We start from the raw sequence: 21,343 nt of genomic DNA, 5'->3' as shown, positions 1-21,343 counted from the left end.
AGTGTTGTCATGTCAATGACAACACTGATAAAGGACCACAAGGTCTCACATAGGAAATTATGCAAAACATATCATAGACATAGACTGCATATTATATATACAATATAGTGTCCATCAATTGGAAATATATTTTGAATTTAGAATTGAATTGTTAATACAGCCCTGTTTCCAGAAAATGTGGTGAATGTGGTGATTTGCAAAACACTGAAACCCAATATTTAATAGAAAATAGCATGGCAACAAGTTGAAACTCTACCACACAATGAGGAAACCATATATAAACCAGATCTAGAAACACCACCACCTCTCTCTGGTCCTAAGCTCACTTGAGATGGACTAAGAAAAAAGTGGAAAACTGTTGTGTGGTCTGACGAGTTAAAATTTGAAATTTGTTTTGGATATCATGGATGCCACATGCAACAGCTAAAGAGGAGGGGGATCATCTGGCTTATTATCAGCACGCAGTTCAGAAACCAGTATCTGTGATGGTATGGGGGTGTGTAAGTCCACATAGCAAGTTTTACACAGTGTCCCAACTTTTTTGGAAACAGACTTATAGATGAGCTGCAAAAATAAATTATAAAAGCATCATAATATCTATAAGACATCATTACGATAAATATACTTGTCACTGGATGGGTGTTTTCTCGTGATAATGATTATGCTGTGGTTACTTTCATGATCACAAAAAATGAAAATGTACCTCACACTTGTCCTTTCTGGCCTTCTGTACATACTTACTGTATATACTTTATTTTACCTTGTTTACCTCATCACAAACCCACTCACTGAATTTACTCCCCCCACCAGGTGATCACATACTTTGCTGGACGGGTTTTTGACCCCAGTGAAGCAGAGCATGGCCGTGTAGCCTTCGCTGGAGAGTACTTAAAAGGTGATGCCTCTCTGCTGATAAGTGACTTGTCTCTGACAGACTCAGGAGAGTACAGCTGCAAAGTCAAGACTGGTGTGCAATACCACTGGAGCACCATCAGCCTCATAGTGCTGGGTAAGTGGACAGCACAAAACCAGACAGAGAGCAAATTCATGAGAACACGATACAACTGGAAGTGTCATGAAATCCCAAAGATCTTAGCATTATAGACGTCATTAAATGTAATGCAGCACTCTGCAGAGTTTGTTTGTTGAAAATTTCAGACCAGTGCTTTCACCTGTGGATCTCTCATCCATTTATTGGTAGAATAAGAGAGAGTAATTTCAAATGAATTGTAAATCTCATCGTTTGTGATTTTTGTGTGTGTTAAAGTAGATGAAAATGCATCAGTAAAGAACACATCATTTAGTATTCTTACGTATCCCTGCTTGAAGCCCGTTGCTCTTCAGGCATGTGATATGCTCACGATCAATCTCTATAGAAAAGTCACAGTGCAGAGTTGGTGCAGCAACACATTTGAAATTCAGTTGAAAACACCTTTCTCAATCAGGTGGCTCAAATCAAATCAAACTTTATTTATATGGCACGTTTCATACTTAAAAACAACACAGAGTGCCTCACAGAGGCTAAAAACAGTAAAAAAGAAAAGGAAAAAAGAAAAGAAAAGAAAAGAAAACCCAGCCCTCCCGCCCCCATAAATACATAGAGACATATATAGACATATAGAGAGTCACAGACACAGACGTACGCACACACACACCCGTACACCCATATGGACAAGGCAAGGAATAAGCCACCTTAGGGGGCCATCCACACTGAGAGGGCCCCCGGCCCATGACTAGGGAGCGCCACCCGAGACCACCCGGACCCAGGCAGACAGGGGGCCCCACACCGAGATGCAGAAGTCTCCAGCCATCCAGGCCAGAGCTGACCCCTCGGCAGCACCCCCATCAGTAGACCAAGAGCAGCTCCCAGTATGGGGGGGCCCCCATGAGGAAACGCCGCAGCTAAAAACCAAGGGACTAAGACATAAACATTGAATGAAATAAAATGAGTAAATGAAATAAATAGTAAATTAACATGTTAAAACACGCAACTAAAATAAGATACAAATAAAGATTAATTATGATATGACAAGAAGCCTGATTAAAGGAATGAGATAAATCAAACAAATCAAGTAAAAGCCTGATTAAAAAGGTGGGTTTTGAGCCTCTTTTTAAAAACATCAACGGCCTCTGTGGCCCTGAGGTTCTCCGGCAGGCTGTTCCACAATCGGGGGCCATAATAATTAAAAGCCGCCTCCCCGTGTGTTTTAGTTCTTACTTTTGGTATGATTAAGAGGCCAGTGCCGGAAGACCTCAGGGTCCGCGAGTGAGGGTTGATAGGGTAAAAGTAGGTCAGATAAATAAGAAGGCCGAGACCGTTAAGACATTTGAAAACTAATAAAAGAACCTTAAAATCTATCCTGAAACGCACAGGGAGCCAATGCAGCGTTTTTAAAACTGGTGTAATGTGCTCCCGCCCTCTGGTCCTCGTCAGCACTCATGCAGCTGGGTTCTGCAGTAATTGAAAATTTGAGATACTCTTTTTGGGAAGACTAGAGAGCAGGGCATTACAATAATCTAAGCGACAAGAGATAAAAGCATGCACCTCCGTGCTGGCCTGAGAGAGAAACGGGTAGACTCTGGCTATATTCTTGAGATGGTTAAAGCCTATCTTTGCTATGTTTTTCATATGTGGAAATAAAAGTAAACTCAGAGTCAAAAATCACGCCCAGATTTTTTACAGAATGTTATGGTTTAAGATCTTGTAGTTTTGGTAAAAGTTTCTCTCTCTGGCCTTCAGGACCAATGACTAAGACCTCTGTTTTGTCCTAATTGAGCTGAAGGAAATTTTCTGCCATCCATGACTTAATGTCTGAAATGCAGTTAAAAAGGGCATCAATTGGCCCTGTGTCATCAGGAGACGCGGCAATGTACAGTTGCGTATCATCAGCATAACTATGGAAGCTGATGACGATGACGCCCCTGAGGGGTAGCATGTAAAGATTAAAACGAGTTGGACCTAAAATTGACCCCTGGGAAAGGCAGTACCTGAGAGGCCGACCGGGTGCCTCAGTTTGTTTAATAAAATGTGATGGTCTACTGTATCGAAGGCAGCAGTTAGAGCCAGTAGTACCAAGACTGTGCCCTTGTGTTTATCTAAGTTGCACCTGATATCATTTAAAATCTTTAATAGGGCTGTCTCGGTACTGTGGTTCATCCTAAAACCAGACTGATACCTTTCTAAAATGTTCTGTTTGTTTAAAAAATTGTTTACTTGGTTAAAAAACAGTTTTTCTAAAATTTTACTTAAAAAAGTTAAGTTGGATACAGGTCAGTAATTATTAAGAATATTGGGGTCTAATTTGCTCCTCTTCAGGAGGAGCCGTTTCACCACTGCTGTTTTAAAGGTGGCGGGGAAGACACCCATCTGTAGACAGCAATTCACCATGTATAACAGCTGTTCCTCAAAGAATCCATAGAGTGTTTTAAAAAACGGTGTGGGAATTGGATCTAAAAGGAAGGTTGTCCTTGCATCAACTAGGGCAAAACTCTCCCGTGTTTCCTCAGGTAAAACCTGTGATCCAGATGGATTGGTAGTTGCGATAAAAGACTGGATTTGATGTTATCAATTTTGCGCCTGAAGTGGTCTGCAAAGTCTTCACACAGGGTATTTGTTATTATCTTATGAGATCTGTTAAAATTACTGTTTATTAAAAGATCAATTGTGGAGAAGAGAAATTTGGTCAGAGATTAGTTTTTTGAAGTGAGAAATGTTTAATGGTGAGGTGATGACCTAAAATTTCAACATGGACTGTTAGTTTTGATTTTCTCCATTTCCTCTAAGCACTCATGCAGTTTCTTTTCAATTGCTTAATTTCTTCATTTCTCTATGGAGGTGTAGTTTTTTTTCTTAATTGTTTTTGTTGAAAGAGGAGCCACTGAGTCCAGCGTTGACTTCAGATTACTGTTAAAATTGTCAACAATAAAATCACAGGGTGCTGGTAAAATCTCTGAAGGAGTGCTCTGTAAAATCTGGATAAAATTTGCAGCCACTTCAGGAGTTAGGTAGCGTTTCCTCACTGTTCTCAATGGTGCCTCCCGCTGATTAAAACTGGCGATGTTAAAAAAAACACACAGAAGTGATTTGGACACAGCCAGATCCACAACAGAGGACACACCCACAGACAGGCCATAAGTTATGACCAAGTCCAGGATGTGCCCCTGTTGTGGGTCGGCTGCGTAACATGCTGTTTAAAATCCAGACAGTTTAAGAGGTTTAAAAATTCATGGATACTGGGTCCGAGTCGTTGTCAATGTGTAGATTAAAATCACCAGTTATTAAAATCCTGTTGTAGGTGGTGTGAATGATTGATAAGAATTCAGAGAATTTGCTGATAAAAGAGGATGAATATTGGGGTGGTCTGTAGATCGTTATGCAAAGAATAGTAGGGCTGCTAAGAACAAAGGCATGGTGCTCAAATGATGTAAAACTGTTACAGACATTGCAGACATTGTAGTTCTAGTGATAGATGCAGTCTATGGAGGTCCCCACCATCAGCACCAAGGGGAGAGTGCGCTGCACAACTGGCTCCATGAGGGTGCGGCGGGGGCGAGGTGGAGACTGTTGGCATCGCGACATGGTTGCTCCGGGCTGAGCTGGAGGGGAGGGACCATGTTGGACTGGTGGTTCCTGGGTCTTGGACTGGTGAGAGCCATGGTCAGTTGGGTGGACAGGTCCTGGAGGCGAGCTGGGCCAGGCACCGACGGGAGGGAAGTCCTGCAGGCTTAGGATGCCGAACCTGTTGTCCAGTGGGAGTTTCGGAGGCGGTGGAGGAGGAGATGGCCGAGCTCCAGCGCCCCGCTGCACCACCGACCAGGGTTCCCTCGGCCTGAGTGGAGTTTAGCTCACCGGACCCTTCACCCCGTCCTCCCCGGTGAAGCAGTGCGGCTCCTAGGAGCAAAGGCAGGAAGTGGAAGGTGCCGATGACTTGGGCTTGGCTCCCTGTCGGTGCCAGCGGGACTCGGCCTGTGCTGGTGCCGGAGTTCCGGTGGTGATCAAGCCGGTCCACTGCAGGGTGGTGTTGTTTGTGGCCGCCTTGTTACGGTCACCAGCGCCAGATCGTCTCAGGTAGGCGATATGTTTCGCCTGGGTTGTGGCGTCAGTGGAGAAATCCAGGAGGATCTTGTCTTTCTCCTTGAGGTCGGCCCGCAGACCGGAGATGCTCTCCCTCAGTTTTGAGAGGGTGGGGAGGCAAGACTCGCACACCGCCATCATACCTAAAGCCTCTGTAGGCACAGGCACCCCGGAGCGCAGTACCACCACAGGGAGGTGAGTTTTGTTTTTTGGGTCTGATACCAGTGACGCTGGTAATGTTCTGTTATTGCTTTATATTTAACTTATTTCATTCAATCTTCTCTTATTTCATACAAACTTCTTGCTGGCGTCCTTCACAGAGCTGCACGCTACGTCGCGCACAGCCTGTTGGTATTAAATATATAAAAGATAGCAGCATACCTATATATAGTTCCATAAGAAGAGCAAACACCTCTTTACAATCCATCAATGGCAGAATCAAACCTCAACAGACTATAGTACCCCTTTTTAAATTATTTATTGCTTCCTCTTCCAGTCTAATGCAGCCACACTGGCTGCAGCCACAGAGGCAGCGGGACCTTCACATATTAAATATCAAATCAGTTCTTACAGCACTGCAATTCCATTCCCTGCACTACAGTAATCTATAATGGTTGGACACCAGTTTTCTCAGGATTTCCAGCTTTATACCAGATGTCAAGTGGTATTATAGGTTTTGTTCTCCTCTTTCTCCTTTCTCTGTAAAACAACCCTGTTGACCAACATGGATTCTTTACTAGAAGAGAGAATTTTTCAAAGTTTTATTTTAGAAGTTACAAAAGTACAATAGGCCACTGTGGGGATCTGCAGTTTCCCCTCCTTTTTCCCATTGTGTTTGGTGTTTCCCCTCTCCCTCTGTCTCCTGTCTGTCTCTCCCTTGTCTGTCACATGAATGTGTTTCCCTGCAGGATGTAGCTGACAGGTTGGGCTCAGCCTCCTCCTCTCCTGAGCACAGCTGCTCGCAATTATGCTATCAAGACTCACCTGCTTCCATATTATATAAGAACTAGTGCCTCACCCAGTATTCATCAAATGATCAGTTCATCTGTGTCGTAATGACTGAAATCAGGAGAAAACCTAAGTACTGTTTGATATCTGTTTTGTTGGTCTTCTCCCTGCCCTCCTGACTTTTGGGTTTTTGTGCATCTTCTGTGAGGATTCCTCTTCAGAATCAGAATCAGGAATACTTTATTGATCCCCGAGGGGAAATTGTTTTTGTTACAGGTGCTCCTCATACGAAGAGATTAATTAGAAGAAGAATGGATTGATATATATATGGAAACAGGGGTCACCAGTGCCTCCGGTCCACTACTAGTTTCTTAGTCCTTGCCACGTTTAGTTGCAGATGGTTCTGCTCACACCCTGTGACAAAGTTGTCCACAGCAGCCCTGTACTCATCCTCATCCCCCTTACTGGTACAACCAACTATCGCAGAGTCATCAGAAAACTTCTGAAGATGGCAGGTCTCTGTGCAATAGTTTAGGTCTGTGGTGTAGTAGGGTGAAGAGGAAGGGAGAGAGAGGTCCTTTAAATGACCAGATCAGGCTGTGAGATAATGAGTTTGCAACAAGCCTTGCTACATCGAGGAAGTCTGTTGGGACAGCATGGACAATTACTGAAAATGCTTCACAAGCTGCAACGTACCATGCATAACCAAATAAATTCTCCCACTAATCTCTCTGCTCCCATTGCAGCGTCTCCTCCACCTATGCAGCCTGCAGCCAAAGCAATGACAGCTACAGTGCCCCCTCCAATCAGAGTCCAATGACACTGACCCGGATTTTTAGGGGAGTTTGGTAAATGTCATAATTTTCTACCCCAAGATTTGTTTTTGTTGGTGCTGTTAAGAGGGCAAGCACTGGTGTGGAAGGAGGCATGCTATGCGACTTTTGAGGAATTCATTATGGAACTAAGGAACATGTTTGATTATCCAGACTCTGTGGAAATTGTGGCAGGAATGTTGCAAAATTTAAAACAGGAAGTTCAGAGGGTAGCTGATTATTCATTGGATTTTAGAACCCTGGCAGCGGAGTGCTCGTTGAACAAAGAGACACTCCATGATACCTTTGTCAAAAGGTTGAATGAACTGTTCCAGGATGAACTAGCCACACGTGATAGTCCCTTGGATCAGCAGGCAGTAGTTACTTTGGCTATCAGATTGAGTTCGCCTGTCTTGCGAAGAGAGATAGCACTGCCTCCAGACATGTTTGTGTTTGTCCTGTTTGGCAAAGAGATCGGGTTGGCCAATAGCAGTGGGTGTATTGGTGAGCATGCCCGCAACTAACTCCTCTAGCAAATCTAGACTGTAGTGGGCTACCACTCTGTGCTTTCAGTCTCTCTCCCTTCAGCTTCAAGCATTGGTAGACTCCAGGGCCGAGGACAACTTCATTGATAAGGAAATGCTGGAACAGTGTTGACTACCATTGGAGCCCCTGCCTACCCCTGTCACTGCTAAGGCCTTAAATGACAGCTTCCTGGCCGAGGTAACATACGGCACCTTAATCCTGTCTGGTAATCACCCAGAACAGATCAGCCTTGGTTCTTGGCTTTCCCTGTCTTAAACTTCATAATCCTCACGTTGACTGGGTTAATATGATCTGTGCATGGAGCTCATTCTGTCTGTCCTGAGTATCACGATCATGGTCTCTCTACTGAGAGACAAAAATAAAAGCAGGGGAAGAATGGCCTACCCCTGAGAATTGCAAACAGCTCCAGCCCTTTTTGGTTTTGTAAATACCAGCACAATTGGATGTTACATTAGCTTACGTGCTGAGGTAAGCATATCGCCTCACTAACTGTCGGTTGCTGCATTAGTAGTAGCGTACATCTGTCACTCTTGCTTATCTGAGTGTAATTTGCTCTGTCTTTTGTTACAGCGGCTGCTAACTTTACTTGTCTACACGCTTGTCTGCTCTGCTAGCTACACCAGTTTGGCTTAGAAGCTAGCAATGACTTCTCTCTCTCCCTCTCTGGCTTTCTCCTGCCTTGTGTTTCAGATGTTTAGCTACTCCTCTGCCTCCTTTAGTGATACTGGTACATGTAATAAATGTAGTTTATTCGGTGAGTTGAAGGTGAGGCTTAGTGAATTGGAATTGCGATTACTTTGGCTGTAGTTAGCCAGGCCCCTGTAGCCAGTGCTTACTGACCAAGTGCAGCTCTGGCTACCCTCGGCAACTCCTGAGCAGCCGAGAAACCAGCGAGGCTGGGCGACTGTTCGAAGGAAGCATAGCTGAAGCCCACGGTTCACCACCAACCACTTCATGTTTCTAACTGGTTCTCCCCACTCATCGACACACCCGCTGAGAAACCAACTCTGATTATTGGCAGCTCCATTTTGAGAAATGTTAGTTAGTGACACCAGCAACCATAGTCAAATGCCTGCCGGAGGCCAGAACAGGTGATATTGAATCAACTTTGAAATTGCTGACTAAGGATTGGCGTAAATATAGTAAGACTGTTTCTCACGTCATTGGTAATGACACCTGTTTACACCACAGGGAGGTCACTAAAATTAATGTGAAATTGGTGTGTACATATTCAAAGACAATGTCGACTCCATAGTTTTCTCTGGACCCCTCCCAAATCTGACCAGTGATAACATGTTTAGCCACATGCCATCATTCAATCACTGTTGAGGTGGTGTCCAGCAAACGATGTGGTTTTCATTGATAATTGGCAGACTTTCTGGGGAAGACCTGGTCTGATTAGAAGTGAAGGCATCCATCCCACTTTGGATGGAGCAGCTCTCATGTCTAGAAATCTGACCAATTTTATTAATGAACCAAACCTGTGACAAGACTGCAGTCCTACACACTTCTCTGCGCATCCATTAGAGGAGTTACCCACCCAACACTCCATAGAGACTGTATCTGCCCCCCAAACACATAAACTAAGTAGAACAAAAGTACACAGAAGAGGAGTTAAACATAAAAATCTAATAAAAATTAAAACAACCACTGCAATAGTACAACAAGATAGGAGAATTAAATGTGAACTCCTTGACATCAGATCTCTGTCCTCTAAAGCTGTTTTAGAAAATGAGTTAATATCAGACCATAATACTGATTTTGTCTGACTTAAACCTGGCTCTGTCATGAAGAGTCAGAAGCTACTCCTCTGAGCCATATAAATACATTCCTCGAGGCAGTGGCTGAAGAGGTGGAGTTGCAGCCATTTTTGACTCAAGCTTATTAATCAACCCTAAACCTAAACTCAATTATAACTCATTTGAAAGCCTTATTCTTACTCATTCACATCAAACCTGGAAAGCAGTAGAGTTTTATTTGTTATAGTGTAACGCTCTCTTGGGGCCTGTTGCACAAAACTAGGATAAGGGATTAAGCAGGGATATGTTGGTTATCCTGGCTCAACTTATCCGTGATCCGGTTGCACAAAAGCAGGATAGTGGAAAGTGGGATATGTTATGGTATAAGTTACCATGGAGATTTATTCTGTGGAGCTGGCCTGCTCCAGACCAGGCTAAGTTCCAGGATCTATTTAATTTCCCTTATCTCAGTCAACGGGGGGGGGTGGGAGGTTGGGTAGTTGGGCTTACCTCCACACACAGTCTGGGCTCTGTAACCCAACTCCTTGAGAGAGGCTGGGCTCTTTTCTACTCTGGAGTTGCCTGCGGTGAGAGGCGGCGAGCTGGTGTGGGCTTGCTTAGAGCCCCCCAGCTCAGCGGCCATGTGTTGGAGTTCTCCCCGCTGAGCAAGAGGGTCGTTTCTGAACCCGAGTGGTGTTCTGTTATTGGATTTCTGTGCTAGTCACAGTTTGTCCATAACGAACACCATGTTCAAGCATAAGGGTGTCCATCAGTGCATGTGGCACCAGGACACCCTAGGCCAGAGGTCAATGATCGACTTTGTAGTTGTATCATCTGATCTTCAGCGGTATGTGTTGGACACTCGGGTAAAGAGAGGGGCTGACCTGTCAACTGATCACCACCTGGTGGTGAGTTGGATTCGCTGGCAGGGGAGGAAACAGGACAGACTTGGCAGACCCAAACGTACCGTGAGGGTCTGTTGGGAACATCTGGCAGAACCAGCTGTCAGGGAGGTTTTCAACTCCCACCTCCGGGAGAGCTTCGACCAGATTCCGAGGGAGGTTGGAGACATTGAGTCCGAATGGACCATGTTTTCCATTTCCATTGTTGATGCAGCTGTCCGTAGCTGTGGCCGTAAAGTCGGTGGTGTCTGTCGTGGCAGCAACCCCCGAACTCGGTGGTGGACACCGGAAGTAAGGGATGCCGTCAAGCTGAAGAAGGAGTCCTATTGCGCTTGGCTGGCTCATGGGACTCCTGAGGCAGCTGACGGGTACCGGCAGGCCAAGCGTGCGGCGGCTCGGGCAGTTGCAAAGGCAAAAACTCGGGTCTGGGAAGAGTTCGGGGAGGCCATGAAGGAGGACTACCGGTCAGCCTTGAGGAAATTCTGGCAAACCATTCGGCACCTCAGGAAGGGGAAACAGCTTTCTGCCAACACTGTTTACAGTGGAGATGGGGAGCTGCTGACCTCGACTGGGGATATTGTCGGGCGGCGGAAAGGCGGAATACTTCGAGAATCTCCTCAATCCCACTGTCATGTCTTCTGTAGAGGAAGCAGAGACTGGGGAATTGGAGGTCGATTCATCCATCACCGGGACTGAAGTCACTGAGGTAGTTTGCAAGCTCCTCAGTGGTAAAGCACCGGGGGTGGATGAGATCCTCCCTGAGTACCTCAAGTCTCTGGATGTTGTAGGACTGTCTTGGTTAACACGCCAAGAGGTGGTCCCTCTTTTCAAGAAGGGGGACCGGAGGCTGTGTTCCAACTATCAGGGGATCACACTCCTCAGCCTTCCTGGGAAAGTCTATTCCAGGGTACTGGAGAGGAGAATCCAGCCGATAGTCGAACCTCGCATTCAGGAGGAACAATGCGGTTTTCGTCCTGGCTGCGGAACACTGGACCAGCTCTATACCCTACACAGGGTGCTTGAGGGTTCATGGGAGTTTGCCCAACCAGTCCACATGTGCTTTGTGGACTTGGAGAAGGCATTCGACCGGGTCCCTCGCATTATTCTGTGGGAGGTGCTCCAGGAGTATGGGGTTGGAGGCCCTCTGTTGAGGGCTGTACAGTCCCTGTACAAACGGAGCGGGAGCTCAGTCCGCATTGCCAGCAGTAAGTCAGACCTGTTCCCGGTGCATGTTGGATTCCGGCAGGGCTGCCCTTTGTCACCGGTTCTGTTCATCATTTTTATGGACAGAATTTCTAGGCGCAGCCAGTGGCCGGGGGGTTTTGGTTCAGGAGCCGACAGATTTCGTCTCTGCTTTTCGCGGATGATGTTGTCTTGTTGGCTCCCTCGAGCCAGGACCTTCAGCATGCACTGGGGCGGTTCGCAGCCGAGTGTGAAGCAGCTGGGATGAGAGTCAGCACCTTCAAGTCCGAGGCCATGGTTCTCGACCGGAAAAAGGTGGCTTGCTCCCTTCAGGTTGGGGGACAGTTCCTGCCTCAAGTGGAGGAGTTTAAGTATCTTGGGATCCTGTTCACGAGTGAGGGAAGGATGGAACGTGAGATTGACAGGCGGATCAGTGCAGCGGCTACAGTAATACGGTTGCTGTATCGGTCTGTCATGGTGAAGAAGGAGCTGAGCCGAAAGGCGAAACTCTCGATTTACCGGTCAATCTACGTTCCTACCCTCACCTATGGTCATGAACTTTGGGTCATGACCGAAAGAACGAGGTCCCGGATACAAGCGGCTGAAATGAGTTTCCTTCGCAGGGTGGCAGGGCGCTCCCTTTGAGGTAGGGTGAGGAGCTCTGTCACCCGGGAGGAGCTCAGAGTAGAGTCGCTGCTCCTCCACATCGAGAGGAGTCAGCTGAGGTGGCTCGGGCATCTTTATCGGATGCCCCCTGGACGCCTCCCTAGGGAGGTGTTCCAGGCATGTTCCACTGGGAGGAGGCCCCGGGGAAGACCCAGGACACGCTGGAGTGACTATGTCACGCGGCTGGCCTGGTCCCCCCGGAAAAGCTGGGGGAAGTGTCTGGGGAGAGGGAAGTTTGGGCGTCCCTGCTCAGACTGCTGCCCCCGCGACCCGGCCCCGGATGAAGTGGGTGAAAATGGATGGATGGATGGATGGATGGATGGATGGATGGATGGATGGATGGATGACACAAAACATAAGGATCATTAATTTCAATAATTGTAGATAAATGATGATTTTAGATGATGTTGCAATCATTGGATAGACAGTTTCCCATAGACTATATATAAAATACACATCCAGTATAAATATAAATACACATCAAAGAGTAACATGATGTTCCTTTGTTGAATAAGGATAAATGAAACCATCAGTTCCTTTCAAAACTGAAGTTACACAGTGACTCTACAAGATAGAAAGCACAGTATCAAAGCATATTATACAACACAAGAATAAATACACATTCAAAGGTCTGCATATAATAAACTCCACATGTCTGCACACTGAAATAAATGCAGGACAAATTTGTACACAACAAATGAACAGACAAATGAATGGATGCAGTAGCCTCCCTGCAAGCTTGTATACACACATTATACAGCACTAACATAAGAGGCTAAATCAATCTAAATTGAAAAAAAAAACAAAAAAAAAAACCCAACAAATTCCTCTGCCAATGCAGGCCATATTTAACTGAAATTCACAGCATGCGTCTCTGCCAATGCTGGACATATTTAACTGAAATTTAAAGCATGCATGTTAAGTAAAATTATTTAACACATATTGGTGGCCAAAGGTCATTTCAATCCTGGCCCTTGTCCTGGCATGGGCATGATTGTAGGCCTGCTATGCCTTCTTCGGCTCTGTGTACGGTGTCAGGAGAAAAGGCTGGCAGGTGTACCCCCTGTCCCCCAGCAAGACACCAGGGAATTCACCTGTCAATACAAAATCTCATCATCACAACCTCATAAATAGAGTAACATTCCTGACACAGCTATGATGTAAAAAGTGGTTATTAATAGAGGTTGTGTGGCTCATCCTGTGATAGGTGCTGATAGATTCCAGAGGTCCAAAACACTCGAGAGTCATGGACTGAGCCAGGCCACTTTGCCACAACATTGCTGATCAGACAGTCAGCATTGTAGACCATCTGAAATTATAAGATGAAGACTATTAAACCTGACAACGCACATCACAAGTAATGTACAGTGTTCATTAACTGACAATGTCAAAAAGTCATGTTCACCTGAACATTAATGCTGTGAAAGGATTTCCTATTCAGAAAATCCGCCTCATGGGCACCTGAGGTGAGTGTGTGTGACTGCATTCAGGCGGTCTGCAATACTTTGCCACACTTTCTCTCGTTGTTTTATAACTGTGGCAGTGTTGCCTTTCTTTTTAATTTGGTCCTTCACCTCCTCGTAAGCCTCCATGAGGATTTCTGCCTCTGACGGGGAAAAGTACACCACTATAGTTGCCATAGTGAATCGATGAATCTGTGATCGAAGGCGGGGTCTATTTGAGGAAGCCGCATGCACATACTTATCCAGGATAGGTTTCAATTGGCTTGATGAATCCGTGTCTGCTCATCCTGGCTTAGTCTTTGTGCAACCGATTAAGCCTGGACACTGTTTTGGATTGGTTGAACTCAGCTCAGACACTTATCCTGATGTCTTAATCCTACTTTTGTGCAACGGGCCCCTGGTCCCAATTCCAAATTTATATCTGACTGCTCAGAGTTTTGATCAGGTTTAGTCCTTAAAACAGATAATGTAATTATTGTAGGTGATTTAAATGTTAAATCACCTACACACGCACCCCTGAAAAAGCCTGTCCATGTGAGAGGTTTGTGTCAGAATCGCAAACAAAAAGTCACGGAGCGCAAACGAGAAAGCTGGCAGCGAGACTGCAAAGCTGACGGTGAGCAAAAAATCTGAGCAGTGAGAAAGAAACAGAGGATATGACAAAAAGTAAAAGACCAATAGTTTACACAAATAATTTGTTTGCAAGTTACAAGTTTTACTTTTGAGACATGTTTTTTGCTTCAGTGAGCTTTATTCTCAAATTTTTATTTTTGTTTCATACTGCAGAAGTTTTGTTTGATTATTTTGACACAAATCTGATTCCATAGCACCACAGGCAGTGCGAGAGGAGGCAGAAGTGGGGAAAGCACTGGGGTATCCAGGCTATACTATCAATCATACTCGCCAATGTACGCTCCTTGGACAAGAAACTGGACTAATATACACCTTCTGAGATCGACCCAGCAGACCGTGAGAGAGTGCTGTGTTTTTGTTTTTATGGAAACATGGCTCAATAACAGCATACCGGACTCCGCCATCCAGCTGGACCGGCTAACATGCTACCAAGCAGACAGAGCCCTCATTGAGGGAGGCGCTGTGGTGATTTATTGACACTGTTCAACCCTCGTGGAGTTTATGATCATCAAGTGCCAGCCTCTATTAATGTCCTGTACATATAGCAGCATTGACAATAAAGTTGACTTGATTTGACTTGAGAATCCCTCGGCCCCGCAGCGGAGGAGCTGGAGCGTAAGATATCAATGTGCTGATCAGCCAGAGAAGCTCATTTAGCAGCAGACTGATCCATCCCACTGCAACACAGAGTGACAGAATTTATTTTATTTTATTTAATATTAGAAATTACTATCTACATTTGCTCCCTCTAATTCTTAAGTATATTACCTTTCTTGTTTTTCATTTTTATTCAGGGACTTTTTGTAACAAAAGAATTCCCATTTCCATTTGATAACCGTTGTTCAAACAACTACAATGGTTTGAACAATGGTTAGGGGGTTGGACTTATGTAAATGAGATGCAATGAGCAGCACTGTGACCTGGCTCCCTTAGTAGGTGAGAATCTTTCAGGCTGGATTTCTCAAAAAAATAGTTTGAGAAGTGCCTGTATTCAAATGGCCACATCTTCCTCAAGTGTTTTCAGATTTCCATGTGTTAGACATCGTTGGAAGCTTAGAAAATATACTTTCAGAATCTGTAAATAACTCAAAATGCCCCCGGGAGACTTGTTGCGGGTTTTCTCGTGGCTGGTCTCATATTCTTGACTGCAGCCAATAAATTTTTATTGTATGTCTGTAAAATGTTTCATGTGAATTCATGTGTAATATACAGTATTTGCTTAGGAAAAACTTTGCTATACGTTCAAGAAAAAATATGATCTGAATTTGTGGCATTGGCTGACTATATTTAGTTTATTAGGGTTTATGAACAGTGAATTTAAGTAGGTTATTATAGATAAAACTCACTGCTCTATCCCCCATAGCCGTAAAAAGAAGAAGAGCCCTGTAAATGTTGCATGAGTTCTGCAGTGAGAACACATTTAGGCAAACAACTTCTAAACTTGGATGATTTATCATGCATGGAGGCCTTTCATCCAGCTGCTGCAGCCATCTAGTAACCTATTATGCATAACATAAGGTGAGTGTCTGCCGTGGCATATTATCTTCAATCATACACTGCGATCATAAGTGTAGGTAAAGATAATGTGACCTGTGGAACCTCCTGGCAGCATATGTTCTCAGGTTCTGACTATTGTTGCACAGTTTCCAAATGTGCACTGATACAAATAAAACATTGCAGATTCATGCATTTATCAAGCTAAAGAAATAAGAAACCTTGCATACCAGTATTTGCAACCAATAATAGCACCCATTTGAATGTACATGCTCTAGCTAGCTACTGTTTCTCAGCCTGAGGTGAATGGCCAGTAGAGCGCTCTGCCCATTCATGTGTAAATGAGAAGGAGCAGTGAAACTAACAGCACAGATAGACCGGTCAATGTCTCAGCAACCCAGTGGTCAAATTTGATGATCGACACCTCTATCGACCAGTCAGTCAAGAGATTCAAGGGGCAGCACTTAAGTTCACCATAGAAACACCAATGATGATCCAGACGGAAGTAACCCCAGAGACAGTATATTGCATGAAGAGTCGAGCATCCCTAAATTGATGTCTCTGCTCGAAAAATATAACTCATATTATGGATTTAAGCTAAATGTTCAAAAAACTCAAACCTCACTGTCCAAACTTTTACTAAACTATCTACTATAGCTTAATAAACTCCCCTCTGGATGGGTAATCAGAACAAGTACGGCGGATACAGCTCAGGGGCCTCATGTACAAAGACTTGTGTGGATTTCCTACTGAGACATGGCATAGGCTCAAATCCAGAAAAGGTCATACACACAAAAATATCCAGGGGCCTCATGTACAAAGACTTGCTTGCATTTCCTACTGAGACATGGCATACGCTCAAATCCAGAAAATGTCATACGCACAAAAATATCCAGGGGCCTCATGTACAAAGACTTGTTTGCATTTCCTACTGAGACATGGCATACGCTCAAATCCAGAAAACGTCGTACGCACAAAAATATCCAGATGTATGAATCTGTGCGCACGCATGAGTACCCAACCCCTCCCTGTCCACGCCCCTATTTAAATATGCAAATCATATGTAAATGAGCCCTCCACCTGGGATTCCCCTCTCTGCACGATCAGAAAATCAAAAAAGAAAGAGTGAGGTGGAAGTAAAAAAGAAGTGGTCCGACATCAAGGTGGATGTGAAGCGGAGGATGGCTGCTCAACGGTTAAGTGTGGCCAAAACAGGAGGGGGGACAGGAGAAGAGGGGCCCACCCCGTTTGAACAGAGATTCGCCGCAATTGTGGGTGACACTGCTCTCTCAGGGGTGGTGGGTGACTCTGATTACCCCCAAGGTAAATACCTATGTATTTGTGTAACTCACAACAAATGTGTTCATACAGTAGCCTGCTCAATTCAATTAAATTTTATTTGTATAGCGCCAAATCACAACAGAAGTTGTCTCAGGACACTTTCCATATAGAGCTGGTACAGACCAAGCCATGAGCAGCTGGCTGGAACTCTGCAACCTTACTCTCCACGTGTTGGCTGTACAGTGGCTCCAAAGTGTTCATGCCGATTAACACTGGGGACTGAAAATCAGACCTTCCATCAGGAACTACAAGTGCAAGTGTGGCCACATCAGAATCTGCACCTAGGAACTCCCTAGGAAACGCTACCGTCATCTCCACATATCCAAGATAGGGGACGGCTTGTCCTGCAGCTCCTTCCACTTGTAAGATATCACATAGGGGTTTCACAGGCTGGTCCGCAAAGCGCTGGTTATAGAATGAAACCGGGATGGTTGTAACTTGCGACCCTGTGTCTAGGAGGCAATTGCATTCTTGATCAGCGATCTTGACTTTAGCTGTACAGCGGGAACTGATCAAGCCTTTGGGTAGTCGAGATGTCACGACTGGTATTGTCTGAGTCAGTTCTTCACAATGCACAGCTTTCTTCTTGTTGGGACATTTTGGGTCCACAATAGTTCTGGTTCGCCTCGTAACTGGAACTGGATCTAGTTTAAAGACTGTCTTGACTGAGGATTGGACTTTTGCCATTTTGCTTGTCTTTCGGCAAACTGTTTTTTCTTAGCGGCCTCAAGAGCAGAGTTCGGAGGGTTTTCACAGTGCGTCTTGATATGGCCATCTTCACCACACCTATAACAGTAGCCAGGCTTGGGTACAAAAGGCAGGGTCTTTGTTTGCTTGCCTGCCCTCTGACTCCCCCCCAGCGTACCGCCAGACATGGACTTGAACGCAACAGGCTTACTGGAGCTTGATTGGCTGGCAGTGAGTAATGCAAGCTGTTTCTGGATGTCTGCCAGTTGCTGTGCGAGCTGCTGCGTGACTGTGGTGAGAGCAGCAATTTCTCCCTTCTCTGCACTGTCTGTGTAGGCATACTGCACATGGGCTGAAACTCTGGGTCTGGCTGAGCCAAGATGTTGCTTCATCCAGATAGCCTTTGGAGCCTCACGGTCTTCCTCAGTTCGCAGCAGTAGCGAGAATTCAGCAAATGTTGGTGGATTGTGTTTCCGTTGTTTCAGCTGTAACTCAATAATCAGGGAGTTATCCCAACAACCTCGGCAGAATTGGGTTAACAGGTGTCTTCAATGTCTTTGTTTATTACTCCCCCACGCTTGACCGCTGAGTTCAAAGAAACCTGCAGACGTTGAAGGTAGGTGGAGGGCTTCTCACCAGCGTCTTGAAAGGTGTCCAAAAATTTGGCGTAGAGCTCCTCCCATCCTAAACAGTGCCATACGCTGAGTCGAGTGTCTGCAGATAGATGGTGGGTGAAGTATCTGGTTGCAAGTGCTTAACCATGTCAGCAGCAGGTGACAGCAAGCTCTCAAAGATTTTGCAGGAGCGCTGAAGGTCAGACACTGCAGAATCTTTTAGTAACAGTTCTACGCTGGAACACCATGTGTCGTAGTCTGATTCATTCGGAGGCCGCGGGGACCTACCAGAAAAGGCTCGGATTCGGTGTGCTGAATAGTGACCTGTGCTGTCTTCATTCTTTACTATGTACTCAACCACATAGCGTTGAATCTCAGGTGGATTCAAATCATGATGTGTCATAGCTGGCAGTCTTGGTGCATTCTGAACAGTGGGATCTGGTTCTACCTTTAGCTGGGTTCCACTTGGGCTCGAGACTGCAGCAGCTGGATGGCCCACGTTAACAGCCGAGGGTCGTGCAGAAGGCAGCCCAATGCCAAGGGGGGTAGTTGGCAGCTCTCTCTTCCTGTCCTCAAGGGGAACTTCGACATCTCCAGCAGTGGGGTGGAGCTCAGTGACAGTCTGGCCAAGCAGAGACATCACCCCATTTAAAACAACAGCGAAATCATGCCCCGTTAATTTGGCGACTTTTTGGAGTTCATCCAGGTAGTTCTGGGTCCGCATTTTACCTATCTCATCTGCAGAGACGGCGGATAAGTCCAAAATCTCGTAGGTAACCTTATTGCTTTCACAAATGTAAGTATAAGGCAAAAACTTGCGCAGTGCAACTAAAGGTGCGCCTGAAGTGTACTCGACTACAATACAATGATGGAAAACAGGATCATGCTCATCTATAAATTCTGCTTTAGAAATTGAACCGTACTGCTTCAAAAAGCTGACAACTTCGTCATCGGTTTCCGTTTTGTTCGCATCCTGAATCAAGACTGAATTAGGGATTTTGATGCCACATTTCTCAAATGTTTCATGTTTAAATGTGCACAACAAAACGTCAAAAATAGCGTCAAATCAACTCTACTCTATATCTACTCCACTCCTGGCTAGCTCGCCACAAATTATGTAGCATGTGCACACTAATCACAATCAACCTTATGGGTGCTAGGTTGCACAAAGCAATACAGTATAAATTGTTAGGCTAGTTCAGAAGATCTGAATTCGGCTCTAGGAGTGGAGAGAGGAAGAGACTGAGACAGAACTTGCCGTTTAAAATGGTATATTGGAAAAAATAGAACAACCAAAACAAAGGGAATGGCCATTCACAAAACAGAAAAAAAAAATTTAAATTACCATTCAATAAATTCAATGTCATTCAATGAATTCAGTACAATCAAATGGTTTCAAATGATCAATCAATTGATGACTTGAGGCAGCTTGAATGTCCAGAGGGGTAGTGTCCAGAGTGGGGGAATGTGCATGTGTGTGTGTGGGTGACAGGCCGCCCAAGCGTACGAGTTGCGGGACATATAATAAGGGAGAAACTGGCTGCAATAAAGAGCCTCCTACCAGCCCGACCAGAGCAAGAGGATCAGTTCCTTGGAAGTGAGTAGTGTAACAGGTGACTCACTGCCCAACGTGCATTCAGTTCACAGTTCCCTAGCTCGCCATCAGACCTGGCCTGAATAAAAAGGAGCAGGACCAGTGTCAATTCTCGGTGTACACCATATATATATACATATCTCCTCACAAATCAATCAGTCAATAAATAATGCAAATCGCATCACAATTAATGACATTTCCCATATTGTACAATATTAACAAGTCGTATTATAATAAATAACAAATGCATACAAAGTTATTCATTATCAGTTTAAATATAAAAAGACAGTGCATACACGTAATCCCTGAAGTAAACAGCACTAGCTTTACCTTTAAAGTGCATTGAGGTGCATGGAAATACATATGTGCAATGGCTGCAAACAATTATTAAGTTTGCCCTTTTATTTAAAATGCTTCCAATTGCAACACACCAATGACCAACAGTAAAAATCTTAAAAGCAACACGACAAAAGTCGCACTTCATTAAGTTGTATACATTTAGAGAAACCGGGCATAAATGAGCATGCTAACTGCTCCAGCTAATATAATGGAAGCAGCTAAGCTAGGCTAACCCCATAGTGTGAATGCAATGCAAAGCTAACTGTTAGCACGACTCACCAGTCCAGCAGTTTAAACGGATTTTACTGCTTCGTCATCCAACGCTGGTAGTCGGCTCCTATAAGTTGACATTAGTTTAACAAGTTAGCGAAGTTTTGGATGTTGACATAGCGAAATTATAACTTTTAACCGTTAATGTACCTGCAGCGTTTGTCTGTCTCCGCGTGCCCCCCTCGCATCACCCGACTGACTTCCTGTAGCGCTATTTTAGGGATACGGATAGGCCGAGCGTGGTCATGTGACAGCGTGACGTAATGACGCCCAGACTGACGCTAGGTTGAATGAACTCGGTTTTTCCACCCGGGTTACAAATAGGATGCCATGGTCAATGGTGTCAAATGCAGCACTAAGATCCAATAAGACTAGTACAGAGACAAATCCTTTATCAGATGCAATTAGAAGGTCATTTGTAACTTTAACCAGTGCTGTCTCTGTGCTATGATGTACTCTAAATCCTGACTGGAAATCCTCAAATAAACTATTATTGTTTAGAAAGTCGCACAGCTGATTGGCAACTGCTTTCTCAAGAGTTTTTGAGAGAAAGGGAAGGTTGGATATCGGTCTATAGTTGGCTAAAATCCCTGGATCAAGAGTAGGCTTTTCAAGTAGCGGTTTTATCACAGATACTTTAATGGACTGTGGTACGTAGCCTGTTGATAAAGACAGATTGGTCATGTCTAATACTGAAGAGTCAATTAGTGGTAATACTTCTTTAAACAGCTTAGTCGGGATAGGATCTAAAATACAGGTTGATGATTTTGATGATGAAATTATTGAAATTAGTTGGTGACGGTCGACAGAAGTAAAACAGTCTAAAACTGCGACAGACTGAGTTTCTACGGTTTCTGTGTTTGAAGACAAAACAGTACCTGGCAGGAGCCAATGAATTCTGTCTCTAATAGAATTTTATCATTAAAGAAGCTCAGAGTCAAGTGTCATACGCAATGAACCTGTAGCACGATCAACCAGGTAGTTAATCTGGGAGGGACTAGCGTTAGCATAGGAATCCTTTGTTGTATTGAAACATAGC

At 44.7% G+C, this 21,343-nt stretch overlaps 1 protein-coding gene across 1 annotated transcript in view; it reads left to right on the top strand.

Moving 5' to 3' along the window:
- The window catches only part of LOC139344714 (CXADR-like membrane protein), a 106,971-nt gene that overhangs the window by 68,042 nt on the left and 17,586 nt on the right, over nt 1-21,343 (top strand). The window contains exon 3 of the mRNA XM_070983064.1: nt 811-1,009. Coding sequence (XP_070839165.1) covers nt 811-1,009 — 199 coding nt within the window. The remainder of the gene's footprint in view (nt 1-810; nt 1,010-21,343) is intronic.

The sequence above is a fragment of the Chaetodon trifascialis genome, chromosome 16, assembly GCF_039877785.1.
Source record: "Chaetodon trifascialis isolate fChaTrf1 chromosome 16, fChaTrf1.hap1, whole genome shotgun sequence".
Classification (NCBI taxonomy): domain Eukaryota; kingdom Metazoa; phylum Chordata; class Actinopteri; order Chaetodontiformes; family Chaetodontidae; genus Chaetodon; species Chaetodon trifascialis.
This window is presented reverse-complemented; position numbering and strand designations above follow the sequence as displayed.